The sequence below is a fragment of the Artemia sp. Qi Xiang Cuo genome, chromosome 1 (genome assembly GCF_049724085.1).
Source record: "Artemia sp. Qi Xiang Cuo chromosome 1, ASM4972408v1, whole genome shotgun sequence".
NCBI lineage: Eukaryota > Metazoa > Arthropoda > Branchiopoda > Anostraca > Artemiidae > Artemia > Artemia sp. Qi Xiang Cuo.
In genome coordinates, this window is record NC_142794.1 from 14,809,714 (window position 1) to 14,829,656 (window position 19,943).

Genomic DNA, 19,943 nt, shown 5'->3' on the forward strand with positions numbered 1-19,943 from the left:
TCATAGATCATCCAGGCTTGGTCTATTCTTAACTGATCATTCGGATTCCTTTAGTGTTGAAGGCTATCCTTTTGCCAGCGACCATGTGGCAGTTATAGCTTACGGAAATCTCAAAATACCTCCACCTGTAACGCACGAGTGGATCATCAGGCAGTATCACCGCACAGACTGGGATGGTCCGCAAAACTTCTTATCGGCAAAGTCGTGGATTACATTTTTAAAAGAAGCACCACATAAAGCAGCGGCACTTTACGAAAAAGTGATTACAGAGGCTATGGAGAAATTCTTCCCATCAAAAACAGCAAAAGTCTCATCTCGAGATAAGCCATGGTTCAATGCTGGTTGTAAAAAGGCAGTCAGGGCCAGAAAGAAGGTTCACAAGAAATGGCATTCAACTGAATCCGACGAGGACCGGGCTGCTTTTATTAGCGCTCGAAACGAGTCTGTGAAAGCTGTACGTCAAGCTAGAGCCAATTACAAGCACAAGTTTGTAGAGAAACTGAAAAGTGCCCCTGCAAAGCGGTGGTGGAGGGTTGTCAAAGAAGCCCTACCGTCATCTAAATCAACATCAATTCCTTCGCTTCATGTTGAAGGGACGATGATCCAGTCAGGCCAGGAAAAGGTAGATGTTCTTGCACAAGCCTTTTCAAAGGTCTCCCAACTTGATGAGGACGGAGTCTCCCCTCCCCCCTTTGCGCCACGAACAGATGCAAAAATCACAAGCGTTAACATAACTACTAGGAGGGTGCTCAGAACGCTAAGCCAGCTGGATGTCACCAAAGCTTCAGGACCTGACAAGATTCCCATTCTCATCCTTACAAAATGTGCCCCTGAACTTGCTGGTCCTCTCGCCTCTCTATAGAAAATGCTTTGCAGCGGGATTATTCCCGAAAGCCTGGAAAACTGCTCATGTGGTCTCTGTTCCAAAGACACAGTATGACCTTACTAATGTAGGATCATATCGTCCAATAAGTCTGATGTCATGCGTAGGTAAAGTTTATGAAAGCGTCATTAATAAGACCCTTTACCAATACCTTGAGTTACATCTGTTGTTGACAGACATGCAATACGGTTTTCGCAGAAAACAGCCTACGTTAGACTGTTTGATTGCACAGTATCAAGCACTGTGTATATAATTAGCAGTAAGTTTACCGCAGATAATTTCTGGCTCTTCATTCTCGGTGCGAACAAACAGCTCCTCCCACTTCCTCTTGCATTAGCGCGTACAAGCAGCTCCTCTCATTTGATCTGCCATCAGTGGTCGAACTACCCTGGAACGCGTATTTTGGCAGAAACTTTCTCAAAGTGCCTTTGAAACCAACTTGACTTCGAAACCTACTTTTAATTCCTAAAAACATTTTTATTACCCTATTAACCCGTGGCACTCGGGGCAGCTGACCTGGTTGCCCCCTTCCATCTCCCCTAGGAACGGCTCTACTCAGGGTTCACCCTCCAGGACACAGCTATAAGCCTTTTTTATACCTTGGGTATTAACGTTAGTTATGGGCTATATATTGATATACAATAACACCGTTATGTTTCCATTATTATTGACAAGTATGCTTTAGAAGCTAAAGCTCTACATTAATCCCCCCCCCAAAAAAAAAAAATATATTGCTGGTTGCCAATTGAATTTTAAAAAGGAGCACATTTCACATTTCTGGACATGAATTTGAAGTATATAGTAGCCTGAGCATTATCGTACACTTTAGATAAACTTAGTAAAGTTAACTAAAAGCATTATCTAGCAAGAAAAAATCCAGCAATTTTCTTTGAGAGTATCAACAACTTACCTGTGGTGCTGTCGGCCTAAAATTATAAGTTGGATGCTGCGAGTTGGTCTGGGAACCATATGGACTAGGCACCCTTGGCGGTAGGCCCCATTGTCCATGATGACCACTAGGACCAGATGGCCCTGGTGGGCCCCCGGGTCTCAAATGAGGAGGGAAAGGATTATGTGGAATTCCTGTTCTTATGCCTGGATCACAAGGTGGTTGTTTAGTAGGGTAAGGCTGTGGGTATCCCTGGTAAGGATATGCCTGATGATTCACTTCTGGACCTCTAACACCATTTACTCCACTACTTTCCATATTTCAGCCTTGGGATTTATCACAGCACTTAATTCCTTAAAAACCGATAAAATTCCTTAATATCCTTGACTCTCATTCCAAATATGACCTATTCATATCCCAATGCCTTTCACTTCTAGCACTATCTGTAATTAAAAAAAATATTATGTAGCCTCAATGAGGAGAGTCCAGTGAGTTAAACAATTTATATGAACACAAAGAACATCAAATAGTATCTTCAACATACGTACACACAGGACATGAGGGAAGAAGGTGTTACTAAGTTTGGTATTTGTTAAACGGATTACTATTAAATACAGGAGGGGAAGGGGGGACTACCCATCTAGACCTAAGTCTACCTCCAGCCTTCAGTTTGCCCCCCCTCCAATAAAATTTAGTTTCTGCAAAAAAAATCTTTTCAAAACTAAGATAAGTCTGCATAATTCAAGTATCAAGAGAAACCTTACCATATTCTACTATTATGGTAAGTAATAATAGTAGACTATTACGTCTACGTAATACATCGATGATGTGATTTATCATCAAAATGTCAGGTGCATTCTCAGAAAAGTGATTTTAAAACACAAGAATTTTGTGGCCACTTATAACCTCAAATGTCTCCTAAAAATGGCAGCTAAGTTCAGTATCACCTCTGTATTTCATTACTTTTGGCTCATCAGTTGCATTCGTTTTTGCGAGATTCCCCGAAAATTTCGCAAGAACAGAGCAGCAAAATTGCTTGGACCTAGAAGCATCAAAGCTTTAAATCCAGCCCTGACTACCATAGTTCAAAGTTCAAATGTTTTTTGTGTTGCTTTATAATGTGTCACTCTAGTTATTCATCAATACTGATAAAATTGAAAAATCAATAAATATGCTTCACACCATTCAGCTTGATGTGCAGAAGCTATCTGTAAGTATTAACTTCATTTTTTAATGATACAAAAATATTATAACACAGAATGCAGTTCTGACATCCAGAAACTGTCAACAACCCTGGTTTGAAATTTTGTAGATTCCATATTAAAGACAATTTAGCCAAAATTAACCATGTGAAAAGACAACTCAACAACATTACTGAAGATAATTTTCAATAATACTATTAGAATGTATATATATTAGATTGAATCAGACTTATCAAACAAATCTTTGGCTGGGCAAATTTCCCACTCCTGTATGCAGGCATATCATTAATATAACCCCAGCATACTGTGATAAAATGATTGAATGTCAGGAAAATAAGTGTTGTGACTTTAGATCAGGAACAGATAGATTTGATTTTAGATTCAAGGATAATGGCTTTTTGCTCTGAGGAAATTGGTAATCCAGCTGAACCATACTTTCTGAAACAGATCTACTGCAATTAGAACACTAAGAGGTATTTTCAGGTTTGCAACCTCTGCCTCTTTCCTACTAATTTAGGTTTAGGAAATTCCCTGGAAAAATTTGAAGTTTTTTTTTGTAATTGTAACCTTGAGTGTGCTTGTTGAACTGAATGTCTCTGCAAGGTTACTCCCAGGATCTCAGGTGATTTATGAATTTTCTTTTAAGTAAGACCCATTTTTATCAAATCTTTTAAATTCAATTGTCCTGTCAGTAACAAAGTTGAGTTTATTTCTATATCTGAAGGCTGTGTTTGCCTAGCAAAAATCAAATAGAAAAAAAAACAACAGACATTAGAAACTGTCTATTCAAACCTCTCACAAATATGTGTGTATTGAATTAATGATGCTTCTTGGCTACTAAGAACCATGCAGCAGGCCTTCAGTGTGTTTCTAAAGCTAAGTTTGGGACCAATGATCATTGCCATTTGTGGCACAGCCCCTCACTTCCCCACCTCTTAATGGGGCCAGATATAGCCCTACATAATATACACAGGTTTTTTTGATTTTAGAGATTTGCCATTTCTTGTGTGCTCTCTTTTCATTGACATGCTTCATAACACCAAAAAAAATTAAATTGTATAAGCCATATGAGGGGGGGGGGGCTCGGATGCAATTGTGATAGCAGTGATTATTACATTTGAAAAGAGAATTGAACATAGAATCCTTCTCTTCTTGTTTGGGCCATTATGGAGATTTATACACTCATTGCTTACATCAAATCTCAGGATTTGTAGTGGAATGTTGTGAAGATACTAAAAGCCATGGCCCACAATACCACACATAAATAAATCCCATTGCCATCACTACAGGACAAACAGGGAGTCTAGTTGTGGGTAAATATCAAGAATAGCATCACTCCAGAAGGAGATGTGCTGAAAAAAAGAGACATTTTTAGATTACTAATTTTACATTCATTTTTGGGGTTTTCCTAGCATTTTGACAATTCATCCCAGTCTCCCTCAAAAGATCTCATATAGTCCTAGGCTATGTAAAAAACTAACCAGAAAAATGATCAAATTCTTACTTTACCAAACACAACAAGTATCAATGAATTATATTTCTTTGTTTTCTATGTAAAATTCTAGTTTAGCTACTTTTTGCTGTCTTGGAAAGGGATGGCTAGGAAAATGAAACTTTCAGTAAGGAATCCAGTGCCAAAGACATACTCTTTGAAGGTATTGCCAATCTTCTATGTTAACCCTCTTCCAATGTCTAAGTCTTAGAAATTTGCCTATTGGATAGGACAGGACCTATTGAAATTTTGACAAAACAATATTTTACCTTAATTTTCAGTTATCACTTTCTTTTTCTTTGGTTTAAGTTCTGACAATGCAATTCCTGTTATTTGAGTAGATTTTTAAGCCATATCAATGGTTTTTTTTTTTTTAATTTAGAAAATGTATTTTCAGATCTTTGAAACCTTGTAAATTGGGATTGAGCAAAGTTTTGAAGCTGAAAACAGTTTTGTTGTACATAATTTAAGCAGATCTATTTTGCAAGGTTTCACTTTTAAAACACAAATATTTTTAAAGATCATCAAAGGTTAGGGTCCTCTAGAGGGAGGAGTGGAGGTAAATACTTCAAAATACCTTCCCAGAACATACTTTAGTCTGTAGACCCATCCCTGAAAGTTTCATATTCCTAACCTATCCCTTTTCCAAGATAGCAAAAAGTAGCAAAAGTAGAATTTTACCTTTTTCTCTGCTTTTGAATCAGTTTCCATCAATTATCATATTGGTTTTCTACATTGCCAATGACTATGAGACCATTACAGGGGGGGGGGTCAAAAGTGCAAACATAATAATAAAATTAGCAATCTAAGAGTGTTTCTTGATTGTTGTAGTAGATCTCCTCCTGAAGAGCTGATATTCTAGACCTTTACTCAGTTGTGTAGACCTGTTTCTTTTTTTCTGATCTGATTTTGGGTAAATATTTTGCTGTTCATATTAGGCCTATTGATTTATGAATAAAGTGAAATACCACTCCATGCCTTTTATATGCTATTTCCAAATATAGGCTAATAATCACTTTTGCCACAAATGAATTTTACCTCCACCTCTATATATACTAATTCAGGGTAGGATATATATTTACACATTAGAGAGGGCAAGGGTAAAGTTCAAACTTACCTCTCATTTGAATCTGAAATAAACTTACCCCCCCCCCACTAATGTGCAAATATATACTCTGAATTGATTTATATATAGGGGTGGAGGTAAAATTCATTTGTGACAAAAGTGATTAACATAGCCTATTTGGAAAGAGCATAAAAAATGCATTGAGTGGTAGTCTATATTCACTTTATTTGTAAGTCAATAATATGATTTGGTAAAAATTTACTGATAGTGAAACCAAGTGTAAAGTCACTGTCCTGTGATTTCAATGAAATAGGCCTATATCCTAGTTGAGACACTAAAAAATGCATTGTCATTTGGGGACAAAATCATGGTGTTTAAGTAGCTTCCAGATAGACAATCAGCAATTTGACAATCAGATATTTAATTTTCCAAAAAATGTGCCGGTAAAATTCTACTTTAGCTACTTTTGGCTATCTTGGGAAGGGGTTAGGTTAGGACAATGAGACTTTCAGGGATGGGTCTACAGGCTAAAGTATGTCCCGGGAAGGTATTTTGAAGTACCTACCTCCACTCCTTCTCCCTCTAAAGGGTCATGAAATTTGCCTACATGACAGGTCTATACCCATTGAAATTTTGACAAAACAACATTTTACCTTAATTTTCAGTTATCAGTTTCTTTTTCTCTGGCTTTAGCTGTGAAAATGCAATTTCAGTTATTTGAGCAGAATTTTAAGACATATAAATAGTTTATTTTCAAAATTTAGGAAATGTATTTGCATATCTTTAAAACCTTATAAATTGGGATTGAGCAAAGTTGTGAAGCTGAAAACAATTTTGTTGTACTTCATTTAAGCAGAAGATCTATTTTGCAAGGTTTCACTTCTATACCTCACATATTTTTAAAGGTCATCAAAGGTCAGGACCCTCTAGAGGGAGAAGGAGTGGAGGTGAGTACTTGAAAATATCTTCCCAGGACATACTTTAGCCTGTAGACCCATCCCTGAAAGTTTCATTTTCTTAACCTAACCCCTTTCCAAGATAGACAAAAGTAACTAAAGTAGAATTTTACCAATGTGCCAATAAGCTTCTTTTTTCTTTAAGGGTTAGTCTAGTAACCTCATTCCTTGTAGAATAGCCTATTTTATGGCCTGGCTAGAAATATAGATAAAATAAACAATAGACATGAAATGATAAACTTAAAATAAACAAGACGATTATTAGTTTATGAGAAAGTAAATAGGCTACAGAAACATACAATAAGGAATATATTAAGTTACAGCAACAAATTCAAAATGTCTGACAGTTTGCTGACTTGGCTATTAGCCTATAGTATTATGAGCTTATTAGATAAAAAATGAAATAAACTTTACTTACGTACACAAAATAGGACATTTATTTAACACAAACAACACAAATATTTAAACTTTATTAACGCAAATTTCTTGAGACTTTCCTAAGTTTCAGCATTTTCAGTGTTCCTTTCTTATTACAAGGCGATGTTTGGCGGTGTGGATGTAACTGCCCGGAAGGCGTGACAATATATGCCATCTATAAAATAAATATTCTAGATAACGTATAAAAAATGTACTATCCAAATTTCAAAATTCGCAAATATTGAAAAAGCATTGCAATAGGTGAGCACGTAAACTGCAACTAAGCATCTATCAAATATTTAATTCTTAGATATTCAAATGTAGATAAGATACTTTATCTGCTTAAAACATCTTAAGCTGTGTCTAAATTATACCTTTCAAGCGAATTTACCGGCGATTTCTTACTTTTTCTGGCAGCACCAGACTCTATTATTGCAGCTTAAGCCAGAAAATACGAACCAGCTGCATTTAAAATGACAATTCAATTATTCATTCAAATCTGCCTGAAAAAGTCGTTTCAAAGATTGGGCTTTAAAGAACCTTCAAAGGTGGTATGTAATGAAAAGTCCAAGGCGGTCACTGTAACTCACGTTGTCTGTAGTCTGTTATAAACTAATACTTCTGTGGGTTTACCAGCGTGTACAAAATTTTTTTTAATCAGGGGTATATGGAGTAGATCGAATGATTTGAATTCTGTTTCATGGAAGATGGCATGGAAAAAAAGCAATGAGAGCTCATTATAATATAAGTTGTCTATTATCTATTATAGATTTATACTTCTATGGTTATATCAGTCTCACTCAACATGTGGCCTATGGGAAATATGTCGAGCATCCCACTTAGACCTCGAGCTCAAGGAGACACTTGAAATTAACAGAAGCTGAATAAAAATCATATTGGTATGCGAAGGAGATCTGAACGGAAATTCAAACACATGCGAATATTCAAAACAATAATTATAGAAGTAATCCAAATTCTGTTGAATCTCTGAAGGAACCATGTTTCATTTTTCTGCTTAGTTTCACAAACAGGATATTTATCTACATATTAAACAAGATAATCTGCACATTGTATGATCGTAAACAAAAACAAAAAGTTAACCTAAAATGAAATTAGTCTCACTCCCAGATTAGTTTGAATGAGTCCCTCCATTCCTCCACTGTCATCAAAATTGTTAAATTTTACAGATTAGAATTGACACTGTATAGCAAATACAGCCAGCACCAGTACCAACAGCTCACTACACTGCCAAGCCGCTTGAGGCCAACACAGCTTCATATGCTATTGCTACACTCCATTATTGCTTAAAGCGTTACTCTCTACTCCTCCCAAAGCGCTCAAGTTATTCCCTCTAAAACCTTCTTTATGACCTTTTCTCATCCATTCAGGGACGACCTTCTTTTTTGTTCAGTCCAGAGGAGGGGTAGAAAAGAATAATCAATGACAAACTTTCATCCTTCTTCTGTGAAATATGTCCTACCCATCTCCATCTTTTTTCATTGAGAACCGAGAAAGTGGAAAAAACTACATTTTCCGTAAAAACAATTTTCCCCAGTAAACAATGCAAAGGAATTTGTTTCTTCGCTATGATAACGACCACTATTTCCGGTTATATGCTTAAAATTTATCTTCGGTCGATCAATTATGAAGGCCATGATGGTGTGGAGATTAATGATGGTGAGGAAAACGAAGACTGATGAGAATTAAGTGACATAGAAGGGAGGAGATCAAAAACAGTACATAAGTGTCTTACTCTGCATTAAAAATATCTCTTTCCTTTAAAAGAAGTCAATGATAATACTAATTATTAAATCACGAGAAACTATTATATTGTAATTTTTTAGCCCAGAAAGAAAAATTAACATCGAAGCGCTTGATCATTTGCGATATAAAACATAATTTTACCTGTGTCATAATCACTTATTATGTCCGAAATCACGACAAAAAAAGAAAACTGGTAAATAGTCTTTTGTTGAGAAGTATTTCGAATGAAATCAGTAAACTGGTAACTATGGCTCGAAAGGCATTGTGTCCTACATTAGAAATTTTCCGAGGGTTTTACGAAAAGAGGGCTTCAATCCCGCTTTCTAGGGTTATAATGAGATCCTTTTTGGCCAATGAATCTGACCACAGGCTTGTTGCTGCAAAAATTTTGCTACGTCTTGCAACTCGGAGAAAAATCAAGCCCAAGGCAGGATTCGACAGTGGTAAGCTCCAAGACAAAGAAGTTCGGCAGGCCCTCAATTTGGAACTGACTAACCGATTTGACGCCCTTAGTTCTGATGAAAACCCAACCCCCGAGAAGAGAAGGTAGACCTTTAAAACAGTGATGACAGAGAATGCTGTTGAGATCCTTGGCCGTGAAAAAATCACACGACAGCACTGGATTACCGCTAGGACCCTGTCAATAGTCGGTGAGCGAAGACAAAAGATGAGCGGCCCTAAAGAAGAAACAAAAAAGCTGCGCAGACAGGTAAAACGCTCTGTTCGTCTGGACCGCCGCCAAATGTGGGAAGATGCTACCGTGTCGTTAGAGAAAGCAACACGCTCACATGATACCCGCAAGCTTTACCAGATCCTGAAAGAGTCCGTTGGTAAGAAAGCTGCTGTCTCAGAAATAGTCAAAGACAGATCAGGAAAAATCATCAGTTGTCAGAAGGAGCGCTTAGCAAGATGGAAGGATCACTTTCAGATGCTCCTAAACCCATTCCCATCATCCACTCCTGATGCTTTCCCACCTGCCGTTTCTAAAGAACCCTACGACGTCGAGCTGGATACACCGACCAGAGCCGAAATACTAAAAGCGATCAAGACCCTGAAGAACCACAAGGCCCCAGGTGAAAACGGCCTCCCCCCGGAAGTGTACAAACAATGCCCTAAGGTGACTGCTGAACAGCTCCATGGCATTCTCGAAGAAGTGTGGAGGACCAATTCTTTCCTAAAAGATTGGAAGACATCAGTCATTCTCCCTTTCTATAAGAAAGGAGATAAAACCGAATGCAAAAATTACCACGGAATAAGTCTTATAGACATTGCGGTCAAATATTCGGGATCATACTCTTGAACCGCTTCAAAGGGGCAAGGGAGGAAAGAACCCACGGAAATCAAGCCGGCTTTCGGCTAGGTCGAGGCTGTACTGATAATATCTTCGTTTTTCGCCTCATTATCCAGCAGTTTGAAAGGTACAATCCACCCCTGATCTTGATGTTCCTGGACTTCATTGCCGCCTTCGACTCTGTCACTCGCCAGAAACTTTGGAAGATCCTAGAGAATGACGGAATGCCGCTGAAGTTTGTTGAACTGATGAAGGCATACTATGACGCGTCAGTGAGCCGAGTTCGAATCTATGGTGAAGAAACTGAAGAATTCCTGGTTGAGTTTGGAGTAAAACAAGGGTGTGTCCTCTCTCCGACTCTGTTCAATTATTGCGTCGATTGGGTGCTTGAAAATGCACTGTCGTCCTATCCAGGAGTTCAGATCGGACAGAATCTTTCACTGACTGACCTCGATTATGCGGAGGATGTTGGCCTCCTGTCAGACCCCGTAGAAGCTCAAAACATGCTTGACAACGTGGTGGCCTGGGCAGGCCTGATGGGCTTGAAAGTCAGCACAGAGAAAACAAAATTCATGGCTATTAACCACGACACAGGACCATTCACACTAACTTTCAATCAAGTTCAGCTGGAAAAAGTCAACTGTTTTACATACTTAGGCTCCCAAATATGTATTGACGGATCTTCCGACACTGATATCCAACAAGGAATACAGAAAGCGCAGACAGTCTTTGTCTCCCTTCGGAAACCCTTATGGAATCGCCGCGAAGTCAGTGTCCGAACGAAAGTTCGAATCTACATGGCACTAGTCCGCACCGTTCTCCTTTACGGATGCGAAACATGGTCGGTAAAACTACAGCATGAGAATACACTGAAGGTGTTTGAGCATACCTGTCTGCGAAGAATTCTCAGAATACAGCTGCGTGACCGTATCTCCAGCGCGGATCTACGTCGAATGTGCAATATTCAGAGAGATGTTGCGCTCACTATTAAAGAACGCCGTTTGAAATGGTTGGGTCATATATTACGGAAGCCGCCAGAATACTTGCCTCACCAAATACTTCTAGTCGAGCCTATTAGCTCCTGGAAGAGACGCCAAGGAGGGCAGAGGAAGAACTGGTGGAACCTGGCCAAATCAGACCTTGAACCTATCGGGGGATTCAGAAAGTTCGGACACAGATGGTCAACTCAGTGGCTCGCTTTTGCAGAGCAGCTGGCAGAAGATCGCTCAACATGGTCCAAGAAGGTCTTCAAGATCATCGATGCCGGGTGAGGTGGAAACGCCTGATTCCGGCCACAAGTACAAGTACAAGTTGCTTTACAGTTAACGGGAACATGTAAGAATAAAAACCAAGAAAAGAAATATAAATACACAAGCATCCATATATTTTTAAATACTATTTTAAGTTGCGATTTTACGAATAAGATTAGAAGTTACTCAGCTAGAAAAAAAAGCCAAAATTGGTTTCCCAAAATAGCATAAGAAAACGGGTTTTTCGATTGGCTGATTCATTGGCTGTTTGTTCATAGGACGCCAAATGAAAACAATCTTTACTTTACAGTTAACAGGAACACATAAGAATAATAACCATGAAAAGAAATAGAAACACATAAGTATCCACGTATATTTAAATCATGTTTTCAGTTGACATTATACGAATAAAGTTAAAAGTTACTCAACTAGAAAAAAAGCCAAAAATTGTTTTCCAAAATCAGAGGCAACGCTATAGCGTTGCATAAAGTAAAGGCCATACGGCTCCGATGTCTTATTATTTATTATTAATTTTTTCCCAAAGGCACTTCATATGGAAGGGGTCGTCGTAAAAACTTCAAAGGGGGCTCATTCGATTGGATATCAAGATTTCTAGTGCCCTTTTTAAGGGTCAAAAGCTATTGGAAGGCAACGAACACCGCTTCCACGCCCAACATTTCCCCAAACACATTCAATCAAAATTTTGAGATTGCCATTTTGTTCTACGTAGTTGATTTCCATATAGAAATTATGTTTTTGAGGAGGACACTCCCCCACAGCCCTCAGGGCAATGTTTGTAAGTTATGCCCTGGGGGCACATAAGCCTTTTGTAGAAAGCTTTGTCGTAGAAACTTGCAAAAGGGCTCATTCGATTGGAAATTTAAAGGGCTAGTTCCATTTTTAATAGTCAAAAGTGATTGGGGGGCAAATAACCCCCCTCTCACGCCTACCTTTTCCCCAAACACATCCAATCAAAACTTTGAGATAGCCACTTTGTTCGACGTGGTTGAGAATTCTGGAAATTAGGACTTTGAGGATGACAACCCCCCCCCCCCCAAACCCTTCAGGGCAGACAATTTTGGAGACCACATTGCCTTTACATGACGATAAAATAAAAGTTCAAAATAGAGATAAAATCCTTTTTAATAGACAGTGTATTGAAATGCACAAAAATAGCAGATATTTCGGTCACATATACAGTGACCCTCATCAGTAGTAAAACAAAGCAAAAACAATTTATAACAAAAGTTTATATACGAAATTAAAAAACACTATATATTGTTTAATTCTCTAGTTCTTTTCATTTCAAAGGCGGAAGTTAGCCTCTTTGACCTTCTTGGATTCGGTTCACTAGCGTTCAATGGTATAACATTTGGACAGAGGTCAACTAGATTGGGTGAATTGAACTTTACTCTGTCAGATTTTAATAAATTATCATAGACAGAGTTCAGCCCAAATACACCTGTATCCCGATTCAAAGCAATATTCTTGAACAAAATTTTCTTTATTTCAAGAGGTTCACAAAAATTTTGCTTTAAACCCCGATCCCTAGAAATCATAGAGATATTCTCGAACAAAATAAAATTTTCTGGAAAATTGAAAATATGTTCCGAAAGGGCTGAAGCAAAATCTTCAGACTTAGAATCTTGCTTTAAAGCGGAAGAAATATAATCTTTATGTTGTAATAATCTCATTTCCAAACTCTGGTTAGTACGTCCCACATATCAGCTTCCGCAAGTACATGGAATCTGATAAATCCCACTTTGTTGCCCCAATGAAGTTAGATCCTTCCCAGAATTTAGAAAACTAATCAAATTATTATTACTCTTTAAAGCTACCCTTAGACCATTACTCTGTAAAATTCTTTTAAGTTTTTCACTTAGCCCGGGTAGATATAGTAAGGAACAAAAACATCCTCCTCCCGAGTTGCCTTCAAGACTTCCTTAGAACTCTCTAGAAACCTTTTTCTTCTTTTTGAAAAGGTCTGGTTAATTAGCCACTGCCACAGCACTGTTGCTTATTAGTATTTTCCTTAGAAAAGACAACTCCTCTTCAAAAAAATTTGGAGAGAAAATACAAAATATCCGCTCAGTTAAAGAAATGATCAAACCAATTTTTACTTGGCGAGCGTGACCGGAACTATAAATCTATTTTTATTTTTCGGTTTTCTGTAAATTTTAAAATCCTTTTAAAATCCTAACACTTTAGTTGCCATGAATACTGAGGACTACGAATCAAAATTAAGAAGTCTACTAAATGATGAAAAAACATACAAGAAGCTATCGTATAATCCAACAGACTCTTTTACAAATAAGTTTAAGAACGAATTAAAGTGTTTAAAGTATGATGGAAGAATAACACCGCAACTTCATTACAAAAGTCTGCCACGCAGTTCCTTATGCCATAAATTATATGGACTTCCCAAAATTCATAAGCCTGACCTACCATTATGACCAATTGTGTCAAGTACAAGGTCACCAACAAGTGTTTTGAGCAAGTGGTTAGTGTCAATCTGTAAACCCCTTTTGTCTACACAAATTTCGTACATTAAGAAATCTTCGAATTTAGTTGAGTAACTGAAAAAAGTAGAAATTTCTTCAAGTTCTTTGCTTTCAAGCTTCGACATTACATCAATGTACACAAATATTGATGTAGAAGCAACCGAAACTCTTCTAGAAAGAAAGCTGTTAAGAAATTTGGATTTGATTAGTGGCAAAACAGATTTGGAAGTTTCTGTATGTATATTATATTATGTATATTATGTATTTAGTAAGGTTGTGCAATAAGTTCTCTTATTTTTTTCAATTCAGAGGGGAGTTTTCGAACAAATAAATGGTTTACCTATGGGGGCCCCTTTATCCAATTTATTAGCTTATATTTTTGTGGAGAATATTGAAACAATTGCGTTAGATTCATATTTTTTTAAACATATTTTTTGGGGCCGGTATATGGATGACATCATTTCAGTATGGGATTACGGGAAAGATGAACTAAAAGGATTTTTGGAACATCTTAATTGTTTGGGGAGGGATTTAGAGTTTACTGTTGAATTAGAACAGAATGGGAAACTTCCTTTTCTTGATGTTCTTCTTTTAAAAAATTAAAATAGTCTGGATTTTGAAATTTACAGAAAACTGACAAATAACAATAGATTTTTGTCTTATAGTTCCGGTCACGCTCGCCAAGTAAAAATTGGTTTGATCATTTCTTTAACTGACCGGATATTTAGTATTTGCTCTCCAAAATTTTTTGAGGAGTTGTCTTTTCTAAGGAAAATACTAATAAGCAACATGTATCCAGAGTGGCTAATTAACCAGACTTTTTCAAAAAGAAGAAAAAGGGTTTCTAGAGATTTCTAAGGAAGTCTTGAAGACAACTCGGGAGAAGGATGTTTTTGTTCCTTACCATATGTACCCGGGCTAAGTGAAAAACTTAGAAGAATTTTACAGAGTAATGGTTTAAGGGTAGCTTTAAAGAGTAATAATACTTTGGGTAGTTTTCTAAATTCTGGGAAGGATCTAACTTCATTGGGGCAACAAAGTGGGGTTTATCAGATCCCATTTACTTGCGGAAGCTCATATGTGGGAATATCTGCTGTTAAATAGAAGAAGAAGAAGAAGGAGTTTGGAGATGAGATTATTACAACATAAAGATTCTATTTCTTCGGCATTAAAGCAAGATTCTAAGTCTGAAGATTTTACTTCGGCCCTTTCAGAACATATTTTCAATTTTTCAGACGATTTTATTTTGTTCGACAATGTCTCATTGATTTCTAGGGATCTGGGTTTAAAGCAAAATTTTCATGAAACTCTTGAAATAAAGAAAATCTTATTCAAGAATATTGCTTTGAATCGGAATACAGGTGAATTTGGGCGGAACTCTATCTATGATAATTTATTAAAATCTGATCCGCCTTTGCTCTGAAAAGAATTAGAAAGTTGTCTACCATGTCTACCATTTCCCCAAACACATCCAATAAAAATTTTGATATAGCTATTTTGTTCAACGTATTTGAACCTTCTGGAAATTATATTTTTGAGCAAGACACTCCCCCCTAAGGTCTTCAAGGCAAGGGTTATAAGTTATGCCCTGGGGGCATATATGGTTCTTATGGAAGAAATAATCGTATAAACTTCACAGAGGGCTCATTTGATTAGAAATTGAAAATTCTAGTTCACTTTTTAAGCGTCAAAAGATATTGGAGGGTAACCAGCCCCCCCCCCCCCCACGCCCTTTTTTTCCTAAATGCATCCGATACAAATTTTTAGATGGCCATTTTGTTAAAAATAGTTCAAAGATCATATAACAAAAACTCCGGTGTCGACACAACCCCCCCAGGGCCCGGAGGCAGAAGTTGTAAGTTATGCCCTGGGGGAATATATGGTTCTTATGGAAGGGATGCTCGTAAAAACTTCAGAGAGGGCTAATTTGATTGGAAATTGAAAGTTCTAGTTAAATTTTTGAGAGTCAAAAGAGATTGGAGGGCAACTAGTCTCCCCCGCAGTAAACTTTAGTGAAAGTAGGTTTTTCCTGGTTAGACCTATAATTTAATACTAAGGATCTATCAAACAGTCCATTTCCTAGATAAAACCCATTTCCTTGATAACTATATTAATTCTGAATATATGCTATAATTCCTACAAGTTGACAGACTAAAATAGGGCAGTTCTGTAAACGTAAGTGAAAGTAGGTTTTTCCGGGTTAGGCCTATAATTAAATTCTAAGGATCAGTCATAAAGTCCATTTCCTTGATGACTATATCAATTCTGAGTATTTGCAATAATTCCTATAAGTTGACAGACTAATATAGGGCAGTTCTGTAAAATGTCCTGATATGTATCTGCATGTTGCGCTGAATATAAGTTACCACTTTAGAGTTTAGATTACTTGAGTCCGTTCGAATTATGTATCTGTCCTCGTCACATGTACATTTACTGTATTATATGTATAAATAAACATTTTATACTCTAAACAGTAACTTTTGCGATGGTTAGAGACTTTAGAGATCCTTCACCAGTCGAACCCAGATAATAGGCCAACTGTACCATAAGACTCCAAAGAGACAAAGTCACACTTTACACCCCTCCCCCCACCCCTTTTTTCCGAATGCATCCGATAAAAATTTTGAGATAGCCATTAAGTTAAAAATGGTTCAAAAGTCAAATAACAAAAACTCAGGTGTCAACACAACCCCCCAGGGGGTAGGCGTTGTAAGTGTTATCCTGGGGGCGTGTATGGCTCTTATGAAAGGGATGTTTGCATAAACTTCAGAGAGGGCTCATTTGATTGGAAATTGAAATTTCTAGTTCACTCTTTAAGAGTCAAAAGATATCCCGGGGCAACTAGCCCCGCCCCGCCCCCACACCCATTTTTCCCCAAGCCTATCCGATAAAACTTTTAAAACAACCATTTCATTCAAAATAATTCAAAGGTCATATAAGAAAAACTCCTGGGTCTAGGCAACCCCCCATGGCCCGGAGGTAGGCGTTGTAAGTAATGCTCTTAGGGGCATATATAATTTTTATGTTAGGGATGCTTGTATAAACCTCGGAGAGGGTTCATCTGATTGGAAATTGAAAGTTCTCGTTCGCTTTTTAAAATTCAAAAGAAATTGGAGGGCAATTAGCCCCCCCCCCCCGCCCTTTCCACGCCCTAAATGCATCAGATAACATTTTGTTAAAAATAATTCAGAGTTCAGATAAAAAACTCCGGTGTCAACACATCCTCCCAGGGTCCTAGGGTAGGCGTCGTAAGTTATGCCCTGGGGGCATATATGGTTGTTATGGAAGGGATGGTCGTATAAACTTCATAGAGGGCTCATTTGATTGGAAATTGAAAGTTGTAATTCACTTTTTAAGAATAAAAACTGATGGGATGGCAGCTAGCCTCCCCCCACACTTCATTTATTTTTTCCCCAGACGCACTTCATATATAAGTGGTCGTCGCATAAACTTCAAAGAGGGCAAGCTTTTTTTGCTTTGATATTGTTACTTTGATATCAGTTTTTATACTTTGATGAAGATTTGATTTTTTTTTTTAAGTTTGATTTTGAAATAAGGAATTTTTTAAAACTTAAAACTTTTTGCACTCAAAAACGAACAAAAATTAATTAAAAAAAAAACTTTCCGACAAAGAAGTTTTTCAAAGAAAAGTAAAGGCCATTTTAAACTGAAGCTCAGCTGATACAAATACCTGTTAAAATTAAAACTCAAAACGACAGAAATTACTGTTAAAGAATAAATGAAACCCAAAACGAACAGAAATTAAATAAACAATCATAGGAAAAACATACAACCAGTAATAATATAAATGAATAAATAGATCTTAAAGCGAGTAATGAAAATCAAGCTTCAAACAAAAAAAAATATTTTGCTATTGAAGTATAAATGAAACTTAAAACGAACAGAAATTAAATAAACAGTCATTGCAAATAAACATACAATAGATATTAATTTAAATGAATAAGTAAACCTTAAAACGAGTGAAACTTAAATTGAATATGCAAATGAAGCTTGAAACGAACAAAAATCACCACAAACAAGAGTTTGGGTATCGCCTCCTTCTATCACTGTAAATGTCTAAATCCTACTGCTTCATTGGCGGTTTACTGAAAACTACATGCGTCTTGAACAGTTTTGGAAAGTAAAAACAACATCAAATTGAATATTTGATATATAATGATATTAGTTGTTGAAGGATCCATCAGTTCAAGAATTTGTTTCACTCTAATTTTATTTTTATTTTCAATGCTGTAAGAACTGGAAAAGAACATATTTGTAATTTAATTCGTTTTCAGTGAAGCGCCAATGACGCAGTAGGCTTTTTGGTTTTTATTTACAGTTAAAGAAGGGGGTAGTATCCAAACTCTTGTTTGTAGTGAGACTATATTCGTCTTGAACAACTTTAGAAAGAACTAATAAATTAAACTGAATATTTGATCTATAATGATATTAATAGCTGAAAGCTCATCAGTTCAAAACTTTACTATAATTTTAATATTTATTTTCAATATTAAGTACAAAAGAAAAGATTTGTAACTAAATTGGTTTTCAGTAAAGCGCCAATGACGCATTAAGTTTTAGACTTTTACAGTGAGAGAAAGAGGCGATACCCAAACTCTTGTTTGCAGGGATTTTTGTTTGTTTCAAGATTGAATTGCATATTCAATTTAAGTTTCACTCGTTTTAAGATTCATTTATTCATTTACATTAATATCTATTGTATGTTTGTTTGCATTGATTGTTTATTTATATTCTGTTAATTTTAAGTTTCATTTATACTTCAATAGCAAAATATTTTTTTTTCGTTTTAAGCTTGATTTTCATGCTCAATCTAAGCATTACTCTCTTTAAGATATATTTATTCATTTATATTATTACTTGTTGTATGTTTTTTCCTATGATTGTTTATTTAATTTCTGTTCGTTTTGGGTTTCATTTATTCTTTAATAGTAATTTCTGGTCGTTTTGAGTTTGAACTTTGACAGGTATTTGTATCTGCTGAGCTTAAGTCTAAAATGATCTTTACTTTTCTTTGAAAAAATTATTTTTCGGAATTTTTTTTTTTAAGTAATAGCATAAAAAAACGGGTTTTTCTACTGGCTGATTCATTGGCTTTTTGTTCATAGAGCGCCAAATGAAAACAATCTTTACTTTATAGTTAACGAGACCACATAAGAATAAAAACCATGAAAAGAAATAGAAATACATAAGCATCCACGTATTTTTAAATTTTGTCTTCATTTAATATCTCACAGAAAAGGTGGAGATCTAATCAACCAATAAAATGCCGAAAAAAATTTGCTTTTTGTTCCATGGGGCGCCAAATGAAAAAGGCACTTTGCTTCACCGGACGGAGACACATAAGAGTAAAACGGGTGAACGAAAACTGAAATAATAAGTATCCGCATATATTTAAATTCTCTGTTCATTTGTCATTTTACAGACAAATTGGATAGCTAATCAACCATAAAATAAAAACGAAAAATGTTCAACAAAACACAGGAAACAGGGTTTTCAACTGACTGATTAACTGTGGAGCTTCATCTACAAAACTCCAAATGAAAAAAGGCTCATTCGAGATTAAATAGAAGATTCGCAAAAATGAACGACGGAGACAAAAACTACGGCAAATTTTGTAGCAACACTAAAAATACATCTAGACTTATACTTTTGCAATATATCCATTATTTGTAAATCCAGCCTTCTTCTAAACCTTATATTCAAGTAAATAAACTGTCTTTTATCATTTAACTTCCTTTTCAAAATCATTAATTACTCTCTTCCATAAAATTGGGTTTTCGTACTTTCTACTATCAAAAAGCTGATTACTTTAACCAGTTCTCCTATATAAGAGTATACATCAACTTTCTAAATTAGAGCTATGGTGAATGCTACAAAGCGGGTAACAGCATAGTTACCAGAGAAAGCAGAGCAGATTAGTGAGTTTGTTTCAAAGCAAACTAAATAGGGCAGGGCCAGGTACGGGTCACAAGCAGACCCAAATCACTGATCCCCCCCCCCTTAATTTTCCAATACCTTGGAATTTAGCTTATGTTTTTAGTTTAATTTAGCTCATGTTTCCGCATTTGTCAGCACGCTGGACGATTTTGTTGGCGCATTCTCTATATCCCCGCTCCAAACTTAAAATCCAAGCTCTGTTCCTGCTCTTAATGTATATTATCTAAACGAAAAACAACAACAAAATATGAAATTTACTTCTTTATTATCTACA

At 36.4% G+C, this 19,943-nt stretch overlaps 1 protein-coding gene across 1 annotated transcript in view; it reads right to left on the reverse strand.

Moving 5' to 3' along the window:
- Nucleotides 1–7,025, reverse strand: part of osa (trithorax group protein osa) — a 98,075-nt gene extending 91,050 nt beyond the window's left edge. The window contains exons 1-2 of the mRNA XM_089090863.1: nucleotides 6,907–7,025; nucleotides 1,794–2,215 (exon numbers count right to left, since the gene is read on the reverse strand). Of these exons, the coding sequence (XP_088946989.1) occupies nucleotides 1,794–2,090 (297 nt within the window). The 5' untranslated portion in view covers nucleotides 2,091–2,215; nucleotides 6,907–7,025. The remainder of the gene's footprint in view (nucleotides 1–1,793; nucleotides 2,216–6,906) is intronic.
- Nucleotides 7,026–19,943: the final 12,918 nt, after the last annotated feature.